Source organism: Scyliorhinus canicula, chromosome 6 (genome assembly GCF_902713615.1).
Source record: "Scyliorhinus canicula chromosome 6, sScyCan1.1, whole genome shotgun sequence".
NCBI lineage: Eukaryota > Metazoa > Chordata > Chondrichthyes > Carcharhiniformes > Scyliorhinidae > Scyliorhinus > Scyliorhinus canicula.
Genome location: NC_052151.1, coordinates 38,728,092 through 38,746,499, shown reverse-complemented (window position 1 = coordinate 38,746,499; position 18,408 = coordinate 38,728,092). Strand labels below are relative to the sequence as shown.

The 18,408-nt window shown below is 49.7% G+C and overlaps 1 protein-coding gene across 1 annotated transcript in view; it reads right to left on the bottom strand.

Annotated features, from left to right (window-relative positions):
• ak9 (adenylate kinase 9) overlaps nt 1–18,408 on the bottom strand; it is a 457,701-nt gene that overhangs the window by 85,111 nt on the left and 354,182 nt on the right. Inside the window, exons 34-35 of the mRNA XM_038801009.1 lie at nt 13,381–13,582; nt 11,212–11,358 (exon numbers count right to left, since the gene is read on the bottom strand). Of these exons, the coding sequence (XP_038656937.1) occupies nt 11,212–11,358; nt 13,381–13,582 (349 nt within the window). The remainder of the gene's footprint in view (nt 1–11,211; nt 11,359–13,380; nt 13,583–18,408) is intronic.

Below are 18,408 nucleotides of genomic sequence, written 5' to 3'. Positions count from 1 at the left end.
GGTCCCTTTGTCCCTTGCCTCATTGAAAACCCTCGCCAAGACCGGGCCCACCAGCTCAGAAAACGTCCTATAGAACTCTACTGGGTATCCATCCGGCCCCAGGGCTTTCCCCGACTGCATGGCCTTTAGGCCCCCCAATACCTCCTCCACTCTAATCGGGGCCCCCAGCTCATCCACTCGTCCCCCACCTACTGTTGGGAAGGTTAACCCATCCAGAAACCTTTTCATCTCCTCCGGTTCTTCCGGCGGCTCCGAAGTATACAGCTTGCGATAGAAGTCCCGGAATACCTTATTCAATCCTGCCGGGTCCTCCACTTTGCGCCCCTCCCCATCCCTCACTCTACTTATTTCCCTGGCTGCCTCCCTCCTCCTGAGTTGCTGCGCTAACAGTCTGCTAGCCTTTTCCCCATGCTCGTACACCGCTCCCCTCGCCTTCCTAAGCTGTTCCACGGCCCTACTCGTGGATAGTGCCCCCAGTTCCGCCTGTAGTCTCTGCCTCTCCCTGAGTAAAACCTCCCCCGGGGACTCCGTGTGCTCTTCATCTATCTGACCCATTTCCCTGACCAATCTATCCATCTCTGCCCTGTCTGCCTTGGCTCTGTGGGCCCCAATTGAAATCAGCTCCCCCCGCACTACTGCCTTTAGCGCCTCCCACAGGGTCGCCGCTGAGACCTCCCCCGTGTCATTCACCTGCAAGTAATTTTGCATACACCTCCGAAACCTCTCACAGATCCCCTCCTCCGACAGCAGTCCCACGCCTAGCCTCCATTGCGGGCGTTGGTATCTCGCTCCACCGATCTGCAGGTCTACCCAGTGCGGGGCATGGTCTGAGATAGTAATTGCCGAGTATTCCGTGTTCTTTACCTCCCCTATACAATCCCTGCTTAGTACGAAGAAATCTATCCTAGAATATACTTTATGGACGTGCGAGTAAAATGAGTAGCCCCTTCCTGTCGGCTGTCTATCTCTCCAGGGGTCCACTGCCCCCATTTGCTCCATAAACCCCTTCAGCTCCCTTGCCATTGCTGGCAGTCTACCCGTTCTGAGACACGACCGATCCAAAGCCGGGTCAAGGACTATGTTAAAGTCCCCCCCCATTATTAGCCTGCGAGAGTTCAGGTCCGGGATCTTCCCCAGCACTCTTTTAATGAAGTCCACGTCATCCCAGTTCGGGGCATATATATTCACCAGCACCATTCTTCTCCCCTCCAGTCTGCCCCGTACCATCAGGTATCTGCTCCCCCTGTCTGCGGCTATGCCCTCCGCCTCAAATTGCACGCGCTTGTTGATAATGATTGCCACCCCCCTGGACTTCGAGTCCAAGTCCGAGTGGAAGACCTGGCTAATCCAGCCCTTCCTTAGCCTGGTCTGGTCAGACACTTTCAGATGTGTCTCCTGCAACATAATTATGTCCGCCCTCAGAGCCCGCAAGTGCGCGAACACCCGCGCCCTCTTAACCGGCCCATTCAGTCCCTTGACGTTCCAGGTGATCAGCCTGGTCGGGGGACACAACCCACCCCCCCCACCACGCCGGTCAGCCATAGCCTTTCTCGGGCCGGCCCCCGGCCCGTGCGCCGCGCCATTCCTGGCCCGCCCGCTGGCTGCCTCCACCCTCGACCTCCTTTCCAGTGCCTCCCATTTCCTCTTTAAACACCCCCACAGTTCTTCTGTAGATCTCCCCACCAGTAACTTGTTCCAATGGACCTTGGCCAGATCCTGCCTTATTTTACTAAAGTCTGCTATCCCCAATCCAAGACCTTTTTCTGCAATTTATCTCTTCCCTTGTCCATAACAAACTTACATTGCACCATGTTGTGTTCGCTATCACTAAAATGCTCCCCCACCATCATCTCAACAGCTTGTCTGGCTTCATTCCCCAGGTCCAGCACTGCACCATCTCTTGTTGGATCCTCCACGTGTTGAGCTAAAAAGTTCTCTTGTACACATTTGACAAACTCTGCTCCATCTAGGCAAGGTCTGCAAGACAGAATGGGCTACAAGATGAAGGCATGTAAAATCGTCGGTTCCAACGCACCCCTCCCTGATGAGCTCAACGCATTCTATGCCCACTTTGAGCAAGAGGTCAGCGAGAGTGAGCTCTCCACCCCAGAAGCCGCGGATGAACTTGTATCTGAGATCACCACTGCAGACGTCAGAGCAGCCTTCTCGGTCAACCCTCAGAAATCCACTGGCCCGGATGGGGTACCCGGACAAGCACTCAGGTCTTGCGCGGATCAGCTGGCGGGGATATTCGCAGACATCTTCAACCTCTCTTTACAACAATCTGAGGTCCCTATCTGCTTCAAGAAGACGACCATCATCGCTGTACCAAAAAACAGTCAAGCAGCGTGCCTTAATGAATATCGCCCAGTGGCTCTGACATCCATCATCATGAAGTGCTTTGAAAGGTTAGTCATGGCGCGAATCAACTCCAGCCTCCCGGATTACCTTGATCCACTACAGTTTACCTACCGCTGCAACAGGTCCACAGCAGATGCCATCTCCATGGCCCTGCACTCTACCCTGGAACACCTAGATAACAAAGACACCTATGTCAGACTCCTATTTATCGACTACAGCTCAGCCTTCAACACCATCATTCCTACGAAACTCATCTCCAAACTCCGTGGCCTTGGCCTCGGCTCCTCCCTCTGCGACTGGATCCTGAACTTTCTAACCCACAGCCCACAATCAGTAAAGATAGGCAACAAAACCTCCTCCACGATCATCCTCAACACTGATGCCCCACAAGGCTGTGTCCTCAGTCTCCTACTATACTCCATCAAAACCTATGACTGTGTGGCCAAATTCCCTCCAACTCGATTTTCAAATTTGCTGATGACACCACCGTAGTGGGTTGGATTTCAAACAATGACGAGACAGAGTACAGGAATGAGATAGAGAATCTGGTGAACTAGTGCGACATCAATAATCTCTCCCTCAATGTCAACAAAATGAAGGAGATTGTCATCGACTTCAGGAAGCGTAGCGGAGAACATGCCCCTGTCTACATCAATGGGAACTAAGTAGTAAGGGTCGAGCGCTTCAAGTTTTTAGGTGTACAGATCACCAACAGCCTGTCTTGGTCCTCCCATGCCGACACTATAGTTAAGAAAGCCTACCAACAACTCTACTTTCTCAGAAGACTAAGGAAATTAGGCATGTCAGCTACGACCCTCACCAACTTCTACAGATGCACCATACAAAAGCATTCTTTCTGCTTGTATCACAGCTTGGTGTGGTTCCTGCTCTGCCCAAGACTACAGGAAACTACAAAAGGTCGTGAATGTAGCCCAGTCCATCACGCAAACCAGCCTCCCATCCACTGACTATCTATAATTCCCGCTGCCTCAGAAAGGCAGCCAGCATAATGAAGGACCCCACGCACCCTGGACATATTCTCTTCCACCTTCTTCCGTCAGGAAAAAGATACCAAAGTTTGAGGTCACGTACCAACCGACTCAAGAACAGCTTCTTCCCTGCTGCCATCAGACTTTTGAATGGACCTATCTCGTATTAAGTTAATCTTTTCTCTACATCTTGCTATAACTGTAACATTATATTCTGCAGTCTCCTTCCTTCCCTATGTACGGTATGCATTGTTTGTACAGCATGCAAGAAACAATACTTTTCACTGTATACTAATACATGTGACAATAATAAATCAAACCAAATCAAAAATCTAAGGCCTTCAGGGGCTGGTTTAGCACAGTGGGCTAAATAGCTGGCTTGTAAAGCAGACCAAGGCCAGCAGCGCGGATTCAATTCCTGTACCGGCCTCCCCAAACAGGCGCCAGAATGTGGCAACTAGGGGCTTTTTACAGTAACTTAATTTGAAGCCTACTTGTGATAATAAGCGATTTTCATTTTAATTTCAACACAATGACTGTCCCAGTTAATGTTGGGAAAGTTGAAATCACCCACTATAATTAGACTTATTATTTTTACTCTTCTGCAAATTGCACACATATTTGCTCCTTAATTTCCTGCTGACTATTTGTGGGCAATACCCAATGTGTAAAAAACTTCCCTCGTACATCTCCTCTAAACTTTGCCCTCGCACGATAAGCCTATGTTCCCTAGTAATTGACTCTTGCACCCTGGAAAAAAGCTTCTGACTATCCACTCTGTTTGTCCAACCTCTCCTCATAGCTAATGCCCTTCATACCGGGCAACATTCTGGTAAATCTCTTCTGCACCCTCTCCAAAGCCTCCACATCCTTTTGGTAGTGTGGCAACCAGAATTGAACATCATATTCCAAGCGTGGCCTAACTAAGGTTCTACGCAGCTGCATCATGACTTGCCAATTTTAATACTCAATTCCCTGACCGATGAAGGCAGGCATGCCGTATGCCTTCTTGACTACCTTCTCCACCTGTGTTGACCCTTTCAGTGACCTGTACACCCAGATCCCTCTGCCTGTCAATAGTCTTAAGGATTCTGCCATTCACTTTATATTTCCCACCTGTATTAGACCTTCCATAATGCATTACCTCACATTTGTCTGGATTAAACCCCATCTGCCACTTCTCCGCCCAAGTCTCTAAATGATCTACATTCTGCTGCTACCCTCTGTCTTCTATGACTGAGCCAGTTCTGTATCCACTTTGCCAGCACACCTCTGATACCATGTGACTTCACCTTCTGTACGAGTCTGCCATAAGGGAACTTGTCAAAGGCCTTACTGATGTTCATGTAAACAATATCCACTGCACTATCTTCATCAATAATCTTTGTCACTTCTTCGAAAAACTCGATCAAGTTCGCGAGACATGACCTCCCCTTCACAAAACCATGTTGCCTCTCACTAATACATCCACTTGCTTTCTTGGCTTCCCTCTTGCTTTTTAAATATATATAAAAAGCCTTGGGGCTTTCCTTAATCCTGTTTGCCAATGATGTTTTGTGACCCCTTTTAGCCCTCATGATTCTTTGTTTAAGTTCCTTCCGACTTTCCTTATATTCAGCACAGGCTTCGTCTGTTCGTCTATTCCCAGCTTTCTAGCCCTTACAAATGCTTTTTCTTTTTGACTACGCTCACAATATCCCTCCTTATCCAAGATTCCTGAAACTTGCCATATTTATCCTTCTTCCTCGCAGGAACATGCCGGTCCTGACATTTGAAAGCCTCCCACATGCCAGATGTTGATTTACTCTCAAACATCCATACCCAATCTAGATTCCTCAGTTCCTGTCAAATATTGTTATAAATTAGCCTTCTCCCAATTTAGCATCTTCATCCCAGGACTACTCTTATCTTTATCCAACAGTACCTTGAAACTTGCTGAATTATGAATTATGAATTACCCGAAATGCTCCTCTACTGAAACTTCGATCACCTGGACTGGCTCATTTTCCAATACCAGGTTCAGTACGGCCCCTTCCCAAGTTGGACTATTTACATATATTTCAAGAACCCCTCCTGGATGCTCCTTAGAAACTCTGCCCCATCCAGTCCCTAGCATTATGTGAGTCCCAGTCAATTTTAAATCCCCCACCACAACAACCCTGTTGCATTTACACCTTTCCAAAATCTGTCTACATATCTGCTCCTCTATCTTCTGCTGGTTGTTGGGAGGCCTGTAGTAGACCCCCAACATTGTGACTGCATCCTTCCTATTCCTGAGCTCTACCCATATTGCCTCGCTGTATGAGCCCTCTGAGGTGTCCTCCTGCAGTACAGCTGTGATATAATAATAATCTTTATTGTCACAAGTAGGCTGACATTAACACTGCAATGAAGTTACTGTGAAAAGCTCCTCACAGCCACATTCCGGCACCTGTTTGGGTACATGGAGAGAGAATTCAGAATGTCCAATTACCTAACAAGCACGTCTTTCGGCATTTGTGGGAGGAAACCAGAGCACCCGGAGGAAACTCACACACAGGGAGAATGTGCAGACTGCGCACAGACAGTGACCCAAGCTGAGAATCGAACCTAGAATGCTGGCACTGTGATGCAACAGTGCTAACCACTGTGCTACTGTGCTGCCCTTATATTCTCCTGAACCTGCAGTGCAACTCCACCACCCCTTTTACATCCTGCTCTATCCCGCCTGAAATATATAATCCTGGAATGTTTAGTTAGCAATCCTGTACCTCCCTCAACCAAGTCTATGAAATGGCAACAACATCATAGTTCCAAGTGCTAATTCAAGCTCAAGTTCATCTGCCTGACCTGTTATATTACTCGCATTGAAACAAATGCACTTCAGACCACATCTCCCTGCCTGCTCTTCCTCTGAGTCTTACTGGCCTAGTTCCCTCAGTTATTTCACCTTCTGACTTGTTGCTCTGGTTCCCTCCCCCTGCCACACTAGTTTAAAACATCCTGTGTGATACTAACAACCTCGCAGCTAGGATATTGGTGCCCCTCCAGTTTAGATGTAACCCGTCCTCTGGTTCCCTCCCCCTGCCACACTAGTTTAAAACATCCTGTGTGATACTAACAACCTCGCAGCTAGGATATTGGTGCCCCTCCAGTTTAGATGTAACCCGTCCTTCTTGTACAGGTCCCATCTGGCCCGGAAGAGATCCCAAAGGTCCAGATATCCAAAACTTTCCTTCTAACACCACCAGTTCAGTACTATTTTCCTATTTCTAGCTTCACTAGCTCGTGGCACAGGGAGTAATCCTGAGATTATAACCCTCAAGGTCCTGTTTTTAAACTTTCTACCTATCTCCCTGGGAAACTGGGATAGATAGTACTTGAGTAGGTCATAAGGTGGGGACAGAGTAAGGCACTAAGTAATTGTGTAAATTTTGGTCACTGTGCATGTAAATGAATGCACAGAGTGGGTGTTAAATACTCATGGAAACAAGGACTGGGAATTTCCGCTTCCGTTTATTTCGGTTGCGGCAGGAACAGAAAATCTCTCAAGAGGCTGAAATCATATATTTGCCTCGATCACCCCCATCTCCATCAGGAACCTGATGGCATTCAAAAGCATCTCTTTCTGGAACTCCCCATAGCAATCATCCCCCCATCACATCCAAAAATACACACACCATGGCATGATGTCACAGTGGAGCAAATCACAATCTCAGTGAAAATGATGAAAATATGGCAAATAAAACGAGTTTTTAAAAATCACAACCTCTTTCAAAGGCAGTGGATCTGACGATCTGACCTCCAAGGGGATCATAGAATCGTAGAATTTACAGTACAGAAGGAGGCCATTCAGCCCATCGAGTCCGCACCGGTCCTTTGAAAGAGCATCCCACTTAAGTCCACACCTCCACCCTATCCCCGTAACCCAATCTAACCTTTGTGGACACGAGGGGAAATTCAGCATGGCCAATCCACCTAATCTGTACATCTTTGGACTGTTGGAGGAAACTGAAGCACTGTGAGCAAGCCCATGCAGGCACTGGGAGAGCGTGCAGACTCCCCAGTGACCCAAGCCCGGAATCGAACCTGGGACTCTGGAGCTGTGAAGCAACTGTGCTATCCACTGTGCTACTGTGCCGCCTTGCAAGGTGAGCACATATCTCTCAAAGCTACACCACCAACTTAGAGGAGAGGCCCTGTGTGTGTGTGTGTGTGTGTGTGTGTGGGGGGGGGGGGGAACAATACTGCAGGAGGTCTTGGTGGGTGTACTGGGAGAGGCCTCGGTAATTCCGTGGGAGACCTTAGGGAGTACCAAGAGAGGCCTTAGCGGGTTTCGGGGAAATACTCAGCGGTTCTAGAAACATATTCCGGGGTTTCGGGGAGGGGGGTGCTAACCGGAGAAATACTTGCGGGTGCCTGTAAAATGCTCGTGGGTACCGAGCTGAAGGCTCCGGGGTCAGAAGGAACAAAGGAACTGAGATCAAAAGGCGCATATGACGTTGGTGAGGATGAGTAGGTTCTTTGAGGGAGTAGAGGGAAGGTTTGAGCGGTGCGGGGGGAGGCCCTTCAATCATGTCCACATATTTTGGGCATGTCCAAAGCTGAAGGTGTTCTGACAGGGGTTTTTGGGCTGAATGCCTGAGGTGTTGGGGGTAAACGTGGCCCCGAGTCCAGAGGTAGCGATATATGGGAAAACCTGGGAGTCCAGACGGTGGGAGAGGCCGCTATTTTGACCTGTCCCTCCCTGATAGCCCTGAGACGGATTGTGCTTGGGTGGGGGGACTCGGAGCCCCTGAAAGCGGGAATGTGGGTGTGTGGCCTGGTGGAATTCCTGAGGCAGGCGAAGGTCAAGTTCACACTGAGGGGGTCGGTTGATGATTCCACCCAGATGTGGAAGCCGTTCATTGACTTCTTTGAGTCATCGGAGGTTGGGGGGTGGGGGGGGGGGGGGGTTTAAGAGGGTGAAAATGTGGAAGGCAGGACGGGAGGAGGGGGTAAGCGGGGGGGGAGTGGTACTTATTACACTGTATAATTTTACTTCTTCCATTTAATAATCACTTATTGTCAGAAGTAGGCTTCAATGATGTTACTGTGAAAAGCCCCTAGTCACCACATTCCATCGCCTATTCGGGGAGCCGGTACCAGAATTGAACCCACGCTGCTGGCCTTGTTCTGCATTGCAAGTCAGCTGTTTAGCCCACTGTGCTAAACCAGCCCCTTTGTTTTGTTTGTTGCTTGTTTGTGCAAATGCCTGAATAAAATATTTTTTAAAATATTACCATGGTGAATTCTCCCGTGCCCAACCAGGTCCAGTGGGCTGCATGGTGGAAGCATGGTGGAAGCATGGTGGAAGGCTTGCACCACAGCCCCTGCATCCGCATATCCCTTCAACCCCATTCCTTCTCACTCCCAGCCCTAGTTGTTCCCCCTGACACTTTGCCCTCTGCACCTCACCCCTGGACGTCAGTGACTGGCAGTGAGGACCTTTAACCCCGCCATGCGTCCCTGCCAGCAGGCATACCAGTGGCTGGCACTACCCATGCCAGCGATACGCTTTGCAGCCCCTGTTTTGCACCCTCCTGTGGGGTCTACTGTGGAGGTTGGATCTGTGTGATACCCTGCTAGCAGGGTGGCACCAGTTTGGGAGGTTGGGTGCAGTACACCGCCGACCGTTGCCATGTTTGGTGGCATGCTGTGCAGGGCCCATGGGTGGGGCTCAGCCAGGGAGGGTGGGCACCTGTTGGGCTGTAGTTGAGATGTGCTGTGGGTCCTTTGTGCGATGCAACAGTTGTGCCTATTTGTCTTGTTGCAGGGTGGATAGGGGCAGGCTCTCACTGAGCAGGCAGGGCTTGGTGACAGTCGGTGGTCCTGCGGGGTGGGCGAGCTGATGGTGTCACTGACAGGACGCCTGTTGTGCGAGCCCGTGTGAGTACCAACGACCACAGTGCATGCATTCACAGGTCGAGGCTTGCTCTGCGGCTCCCCTACTGCCCATGGAGTGGGGCAGGGCCTCAGATGGGTACACGGAAGGATGCCAACATCTGGTGGGCCACGGACTGTGCTGGACCACGCCTATCTTGTGGATGATCAGCTGGGTCTGTGGGATCCTAGGGAGGGGTAGGCAGCATCAATATGGCCAGTAGTGCTCTGCGTATCTACGGGCCACAGTGGGCAATCAGTGGGGTGCACTGCCAAATGGCTGCCTTGCAGGCCATTGCAATCTGGTCCATGTCTGGAAACCCTGGTCCCAGGGGGACAACCTGACCCACAACCCCTCCCCTGGTTGATCCCTGCTACTTCAACCGGTCCTGGCAGACACCTACCCTCCCAGCCAGGGGCACAACTGTAAGCCCACCATTGCACTTTTGGAGAGCTCCTTCTGACCTCCTCTCTCTCCCTTAGCAGCCACAGTGCCTGTTTTCCAATTTTAAATACCATAAGTGAACCGTGCCGTTGTCACTGCTGCCTGGTGGGGGTGGAACATTGCGGAAGGCCGGAGACTACCGGTCGGGCCTGATAATGAGATGTTAATGCATGTTACTGTACATTTTGCATGCCCATGGGGCGCACGGTGTGGACCACATTCACGCTGTTATCGAGGTGCCAGAGCATGGCGTTCTGTTGGGTGCCTGGCACTGACCTAATTTGTCAGCTGACGCGTATTCTCCGACTGATCGCAATTCCTTTCTGCCGTTGGCCGACGGAGAATCCCACCCTTTGTCTTTCATAGTAGACTGCATGAATTGTAGCCTCGACCCATTTGGTAGCAGTTCCAAGAGAGTTTAACAACATGAAACTTGTTTTGTGAGATTCCATGAACTGGATAAGAGAACTTTCACAGCCATGACATTTACGTTGCGAGGTTAAATGCAAAAATGAGTTTCAACAAAAAATGCCCCATAATGATCTTGCATCTACTTTGTTAATCTTATGTTTTTTGCCCAGGTGTCTCCAGATCCTATTTCCCACATGGAGGCAGAGCCAGTCTGGGTGCTCTAAGGAAAACCAACTTAAAGTCTTCAGTAGCAGCAAGTGAATATGGGACTGAACTAATAATCTAGTAGAGAAAACAGGAAAGGCTCTAAATGTAATTCAGAATGGTATATCGAAAACAGAGTACATAAAAAATAGGAGCAGGACGCCATTGGACCCTTCACTCCTGCTCCACCATTCAATATGATCATGGCTGATCATCCAACTCATATCCTTTGATCCCTTTAGCCTCAAGAGCTACATCTCCTTCTTGAAAACATAAAATGGCCTTAACTGCGTTCTGTGGTAGTAAAAGATGACAAAAAAGATAAGTCAGTCAACACCATCATAACCTACACTCAGAAACCAGACCTACTAATGGCTTGACCTCTGTGAATTCCATAGGCTCACCGCTCTCTGGGTGAAGAAAGTTCTCTTCATCTCAGTCCCGGGTTTACCCAGTATCCTCAGACGGTGGCCCCATGTTTCTGCACCCTCCCACCATCGGAACATACTACCCTGTCAGGTCCTGCAAGAATTTTATAGGTCTCTATGAGATGCGTCCTCATTCTTCTAAACTCCAGCGAATATAATCCTAAACAACTCAAACTCTCTTCATATGTCAGTCTTGCCACCCCAGAAATCAGTTTGGTAAACCTTTGCTGCCCTCCCTCTATAACAAGAACATGTTTCCTCAGATAAGATGACCAAAACTGCACACAATATTCTAGGCATGGTCTCACCAAGGCCCTGTATAACTGCAGCAAGACATCCCTATTCCTGTACTCAAATATACCAGGGGTTTGAGCATTATCTGCTGATACTTTATCCCTGCCTGACATTTATGGTCATATTTCATATGAACAGTCATTGTCATTTAGTGTCAAAAGTATGTACTGCTTTATACCTGTCTGGTGACTTTTTGTCAATGAGACCTCTTTTCAAAATCTCTTTTATGTCCGTTTGTAGCTCTATAATCTTAACAGGTATAATTTTGCAATTGCTCATTAGACCTATTTGCTGTCTGGTCACTGGATAGCCATCTAGGATAAATCTACATAAAAAAAGAAGGAAAATAGATTAGTGTTTGAACTTAATTTGAAAATATAATCTGAATTGAAACTTAATCTCATAGAGACCTATAAAATTCTTGCAGGACTTGACAGGGTAGATGCAGGAAGTATGTTCCGATGGTGGGAGGGATAGGAATGTTATCAAGGGTCGAGTCATTGGCTGGCACTTGTGTGACCCGAATATTATTCTGAGCATTCTGCCAACGAAGCAATGTGTGGGACCTATAGAATCCACGTATTAAGGGGGTACTGCAAGAACCAAGTTAGAAAGCATTGAGCTGATAAACTGCGTGCATGTCATTGATTTTCTACGCATTCACAGACCAATGCGCATATGAAAATGGGTATTGGCAGCCATCATGCATGAACATATTACAACATCTGGAGAGAGTATAAACCAAGTAAGCCTGCTTACTCAAGCAGATGTAAAAGGTGTAATTGCATTATTTTGAGTTATCCCAACTGTTCTGGCGACTGTTTTTCCGTTAAATGTCAACACAGAAACAGATTATTTAGTCATCCTCATGTTATTGTTTGTGGGGGCTCGCTGTGTGCAAATTGGCTGCTGCATTTCCTGCATCTCAACAGTGACTGCACTTCAAAAGTACTTCATTGGATGTAAGCACTTTGGAATTTCTGGGGCTGGACACTCCCAAAATGGGACTATGTCCCCACGCCAGTCTAGAAATGCTGGCGTTTCACTCCGGAGTTTCCTATAAAAAAGATCAGCCGATTCACTCACCTGCAGGGGGCTAGCAGGGACCCAGAGTGATTCACGTAGCTTTAGTCACGGATACTGGTCCCAGCACTTCCATGGCGGACTCAGACCGCGGAGACAGCTGGACAATGTAGGACTCCCCGATCGTCCGCGTGCCCAAAGATCTGAACGTCCCGATCTGTCCCCCAGCTGCCCATAAGGCACCCCCCCCCCCCCGCCCCACCGGTGTCCGATCCCCTCGCTCCCCACCAGGGCGGCCGCGGGCTGAGTCCGCAGCCGACACACGAGCTTCCCGAACGGCGATAGTTGGTTAGAACAACGCTGTCAGAACTCGGCTGGTCAGGAGCGGAGGATAGGTGTGCAGGCGTCTGGCAATGAACCCTCCAGCAGCGCGGAGTACTCCGCGAGCACGCCGATTCTTGGGTCCCGGAGAATCGCCGAACCGGCGCCGGGCCCGATTTCGATGTGAAATTGGATTCTCCGCCCCCGCTCTAAATGCAATTCGGTGCGGGGCTGCGGAGAATCCAGCCCCTGGTGTTTGTGAAAGGCACTATGTCTCTGTATCTATTTCTACGCAGAAAGGGGTAAAGGGTACCTCTTGTTTGTCCTTGTTGTCCTAAAATTAGGCACATTTCCTACTTGCCATTTTGGAATTTTAGTAGAATCATTGCATCATAGAATCACATCAATGCAGAAGGAGGCCATTTGGCCCATTGAGTCTGCACCGATCCTTCGAAAGACCAACCTACCTAGGCCCAATCCCCCTCCCTGTAACCTTGCTTTAGGGGCAATTTAGCATAGCTAATCCAGCTAACCTGCAGATCCTTGGATTGTGGGAGGAAACCGGAGCACCCGGAGAAAATCCATGCAGACACGGGGAGAATGCAAACTCAAACAGACAGTTACCCGAGGTCGGAATCGAACCTGAGTCCCTGGCACTGTGAGGCAGCAGTGCTAACCATTGAGCCATCTTGCTACCTGAGACATATTAAGACATACGTTACAAAGGCCCAAGCATGGAGTTGATATGTAGATCATCTGTGATCATTGAATGGCAAATATGTTTGAGGAGCTGAGCATGCAGAACACCTGAAAACATGATCCAATTTCTTGGTCTTTGAAGAAAAGTTAAGACAGACCACCTAATGCCTCAGGCTCTAATTACACAATAACCTGTTGACCTGGGTTTTTTTGTTTTCAATGCAAACGTTGACACAAAAGTGTGACAACCAGAAGTAAAGCTTTTCAGATAGATCTATAAAAATTAAAAATGGCTGAACCATACCCTCTCGTGCTGCATACAATATCCATCAAAACCACTTCTAGGCATTTTGTGACAAACACATCTGGCACTATTAAGCCCTTTTTGAGATGTTCATTAATGTGAACAGCCAGCTCAGTCTTCTTCTGAGTGAGCAGGACTGTGCGTACAACATCTCCTGCTGAAATGCGTTGAAGTCCAAACTCTCTGGCAAACTTCCTGGCCACTGTAAGACAAATAATAAGAGTATCCTGAAAAACCTAAGTGACCTCAAGAAGAATCAAGACAAGTTGATCACGACTCTGAAATAGCCAAAACATAGCAAAGGATGTTCATGGTTTATTTTTCCTTAAGTATATTTACATTGTTAATACTTTGAATGGTTGACAATAAGGCAGATTCAGGTTGATTGGAACAAGGTTAATTTTTTCTGATGATTGTTGAACTGTGTGATTCGAAACATTTCTGTTCAACAATCCCATTAAAAGAGGACATAATGCTTGGCTTTCTTTGAGTGAAATCTGAACAAAACTCTATGGCTTTGGGAGGGTAGAGTTCACCCATCCACATTCACTGGTTCTAATGGAATACTGGTATCCTACCAACCTTCACCCACATGTGAGAGTATTGCTTAAGCTGTGAAGGTGCCTTGTTTTGAAAGGAAAACGGAAAATGCTGGGAAAACTCAGCATGTCTGGCAGCATCAGTGGAGAGAGCAACAGTGTTAACATTTTGAGTCCATGATTGCAGGAGGGGGTGGAGCATATAGAGCAGAGTAGAAGGTCAGCAAAAGATGGTAACTAGGAGAAGGATTGAAACAAAGCCCAACACAAATTGGAGAAGCAGCACCTCATCTTCTGATTAGGCATGTTACAGGCCTCAGACTGTGACCTTTTTCTTTCAATTTGACCCCTTTTCAAAATATCTGAACTTGTTCTTTAGGTTTGCTTTTGCTGAACACTGCACTTTGTTCATCCATTAACACATTCTGATATCTTAACTTTATAATAAATAATACAGACAATACAGACTCCAACTTTGTTTTGGATGATCTGGAGGCTGTAAGTGTGGCATCTGCTGTTAGAAATTGCAATTTAATGAGTAGTCCAGTTATGTTTTGGACAGTGACTTAATCATTGCATATTTATGAAACTTAACAAAAACCCTAAGTTATTTTTTCTTGCACCAGTAAATGCCAGACCTTTACAGCATATCTCAGCCATAATAGATCCTTTGCTCAAGAGGCCAATATAATGATTGCCTGTTAGGGATCTTGGTAACCAACCCATTATCCAAGGGTGAAGCAAAGAGTTTCTTGCAGCACGGGCAGCTGAGTGTTAATAATTTGCCACGACTTCCGGTGGCGGCGATGCGGAGCTAAGCCGCACGTTCGGCAGCTCCCGCTTTTTTTGGACTTTCGGGCTCTTTTAAGAGCCCGCAACGGCACTTTTAAAAACTTTTCCCCAGGGGGAAATACAGCCAGTGTGCCCAGTGACTGGTGGATGGACTGGACTCGCAGTGGAGCGGTCCAAAAGTCGGCTCTACAGCAGAGGAAGGCGAGAGGCAGAAAAGGCAAGATGGCGGCGGGTGGGGAAGCAGCAGCACCGTGGCAGCAGTGGGTGCGGGAGCAGCAGGAGCTTCTTCAGCACTCCTTCAAGGAGCTTAAAGCTGAGATCTTGGAGCCGTTTAAGGCCTCGCTGGGCAAGCTGGTGGCGACTCAGACGGCCCAGGCCGTGGAGATTCGGGAGCTGCAGCAAAAGGCTTTGGACAACGAGGATGAGCTTTTGGGCCTGGCAGTGAAAGTGGAGTCGCACGAGGCGCTGCAGGAGAAATGGCTGGCGAGGATGGAGGAGATGGAGAACCGCTCCCGCCGGAAGAATCTGTGGATTTTGGGCCTCTCGGAGGGGCTGGAAGGCTCGGATTTGGGGGCCTATGTTGTCCTAATGTTGAACTCGCTGATGGGTGCGGGGTCGTTCCGTGGTACCCTGGAGCTGGAGGGCGCCCATCGAGTGCTGCAGCAGAAGCTGAGGCCGAACGAGCCGCCCAGGGCGGTACTGGTCCGTTTTCACCGCTTGGTCGACCGGGAGTGCGTGTTGAGATGGGCGAAGAAGGAGAGGAGCAGCAGGTGGGAGAACACGGACGTTAGGATTTATCAGGACTAGAGCGCAGAGGTGGCGAAGAGAAGGGCTGGCTTTATTCGAGCGAAGGGAGTGCTTCATAGGAAGGGGGTGACATTTGGCCTTCTACAGCCGGCTCGCCTCTGGGTCACTTACAAGGACCGCCAGCTCTATTTTGACTCTCCGGATGAGGCCTGGGCTTTTGTCCAGGCAGAGAACTTGGACTCGAACTGAGGACTGGGGGGGCTAGGGAAAAATGTACTTTGTTTGGAGGCTTTGCCCTCCTGGGTAGCCTGTCGTTTATATTGGCTGTGTTTGCTGATTGATGTTGCCTGTTCGTTTTCGCTATTTTGGTTTTTTCGGGGTTGTTTTCTGGGCTGTTGTTTATTTACTGTGGTGTTTTTTTTTGTTTTGTCCACTGGTGGGTTGGGGAGTAGTTTGGGGTCCCGATGGGCGATGTACCATCAATTAAACGCGAGACGAGTTGCTGGTCAAAAGTATGGCTTTAATCAGCTAGATGTTAGCCCTGCAGTCGATTACAGTATAAGCACGACCGCTGGCGGGTGCCAGGTCCCGGAGAAAGACCGTGTCCTGCTGACCGTCAGGGTACTCCACGTACGCATACTGCGGGTTAGCGTGGAGTAACTGGACTTGTTCCACCAACGGGTCAGACTTGTGCACCCGCACATGCTTCCGGAGCAAGATGGGTCCGGGGGCGGCCAGCCACGTCGGGAGAGGGGATCCGGAGGACGACTTCCTGGGGAAAACAAGACAACGTTTATGAGGTGTCTGATTTGTTGTGGTACAGAGGAGGGAGCGGATAGAATGTAGGGCATCGGGGATAACCTCTTGCCATCGGGAAATAGGGAGATTTCTAGATCGGAGGGCCAGTAGTATGGTCTTCCAGATGGTACCATTCTCCCGCTCGACCTGTCCGTTACCCCGAGGGTTATAGCTGGTCGACCTGCTAGAGGCAATGCCCCTGTTGAGCAGGAATTGATGCAGCTCGTCGCTCATAAAGGAGGACCCCCGATCGCTATGTATGTACGTGGGGTAGCCGAACAGGGAGAGGATGGAGAGGAGGGCCTTAATGACGGTCAATGTGGTGATGTCGGGGCAGGGAATGGTGAAGGGGAAGCGGGAGTATTCATCGATCACCGTCAGGAAGTAAATGTTGCAGTTGCTAGAGGGAAGGGGCCCCTTGAAGTCAATGCTGAGACGTTCGAAGGGGCAGGATGCTTTGATCAGATGCGCGCGCTCGGGGCGGTAGAAGTGCGCTTTGCACTCTGCGCAGATGTGGCAATCACGGGTTACTGTCCTGACTTCCTCGGTGGAGTAGGGCAGGTTGCGGGTCTTTATGAAATGATAGAAGCGGGTCATCCCTGGATGGCAGAGGTCCGCGTGGAGGGAACGGAGGCGGTCTATCTGCGCGCTGGCGCAGATACAGCGGGACAGGGCAACAGGAGGCTCATTGAGCTTCCCAGGACGATACAAGATATCGTAGTTGTACGTGGACAACTCGATCCGCCACTGCAAGATCTTGTCGTTCTTAATCTTGCCCCTCTGTGCATTATCAAACATGAAGGCCACTGACCGTTGGTCTGTGAGGAGGGTAAACTTCCTGCCGGCCAAATAGTGCCTCCAATGTCACACAGCTTCGACTATGGCCTGGGCTTCCTTTTCCACTGAGGCGTGGCGGAGTTCGGAAGCCTGGAGGGTTCTGGAGAAGAAGGCCACAGGTCTGCCCGCTTGGTTCAGGGTGGCCACCAGAGCTACTTCTGATGCGTCGCTTTCGACCTGGAAGGGGAGGGACTCTTCGATGGCGCACATCGTGGCCTTTGCGATGTCCGCTTCGATGCGGCTAAAGGCCTGGCAGGCTTCTGACGACGGCGGGATGGTCGTGGACTGAATGAGGGGACGGGCCTTGTCGGCGTAATAGGGAACCCATTGGGCGTAGTAAGCGAAGAAACCCAGGCAGCGTTTAAGGGATTTGAGGGTATTGGGGAGAGGGAGTTCCATCAGGGGGCGCATGCGTTTGGGGTCGGGGCCTATCACTCCGTTACGCACTACGTAGCCGAGGATGGCTAGACGGTCGGTGCTAAACACGCACTTATCCTTATTGTAAGTTAGGTTAAGGAGTTTTGCGGTTTGGAGGAATTTTCGGAGGTTGATGTCATGGTCCTGCTGGTCGTGGCCGCAGATGGTGACATTATCGAGGTACGGGAAGGTAGCCCGTAATCCGTACTTGTCGACCATTCGGTCCATCTCCAGTTGGAAGACCGAGATCCCACTTGTGACACCGAATGGAACCCTGAGGTAGTGGTAGAGGCGCCCATCAGCCTCGAACGCGGTGTACTTGCGGTCACTCGCGCGGATGGGGAGCTGGTGATAAGCGGACTTGAGGTCCACAGTGGAGAAGACTTTGTATTTCGCAATCTCGTTTACCATGGCGGAAATACGGGGGAGAGGATACGCGTCCAGTTGCGTAAACCGGTTGATGGTCTGGCTGTAGTCGATGACCATCCGGTTTTTCTCCCCAGTCCGGACCACCAGCACTTGGGCTCGCCAGGGACTGTTGCTAGCCTCGATGACCCCTTCCTTCAGCAACCTCTGGACCTCGGATCTGCTGAAGGTCCGGTCCTGGGCGCTGTACCGTCTGCTCCGGGTCGCGATGGGTTTGCAATCGGGGGTGAGATTAGCAAACAAGGAGGGGGGGTCCACTTTGAGGGACGCGAGGCTGCAGACAGTGAGGGGGGTATAGGGCCGCCGAATTGGACGGTCAAGCTCTACAGGTTGCACTGGAAGTCCAGTCCTAGGAGTGCCGGTGTGCAAAGGTCGGGGAGGATAAGGAGTTTATAATTTTAAAAAACCTTCCCTTGGACCGTGAGGTCCGCGGTGAAGCACCCAGTGATGCTGACGGAGTGCGAACCTGAGG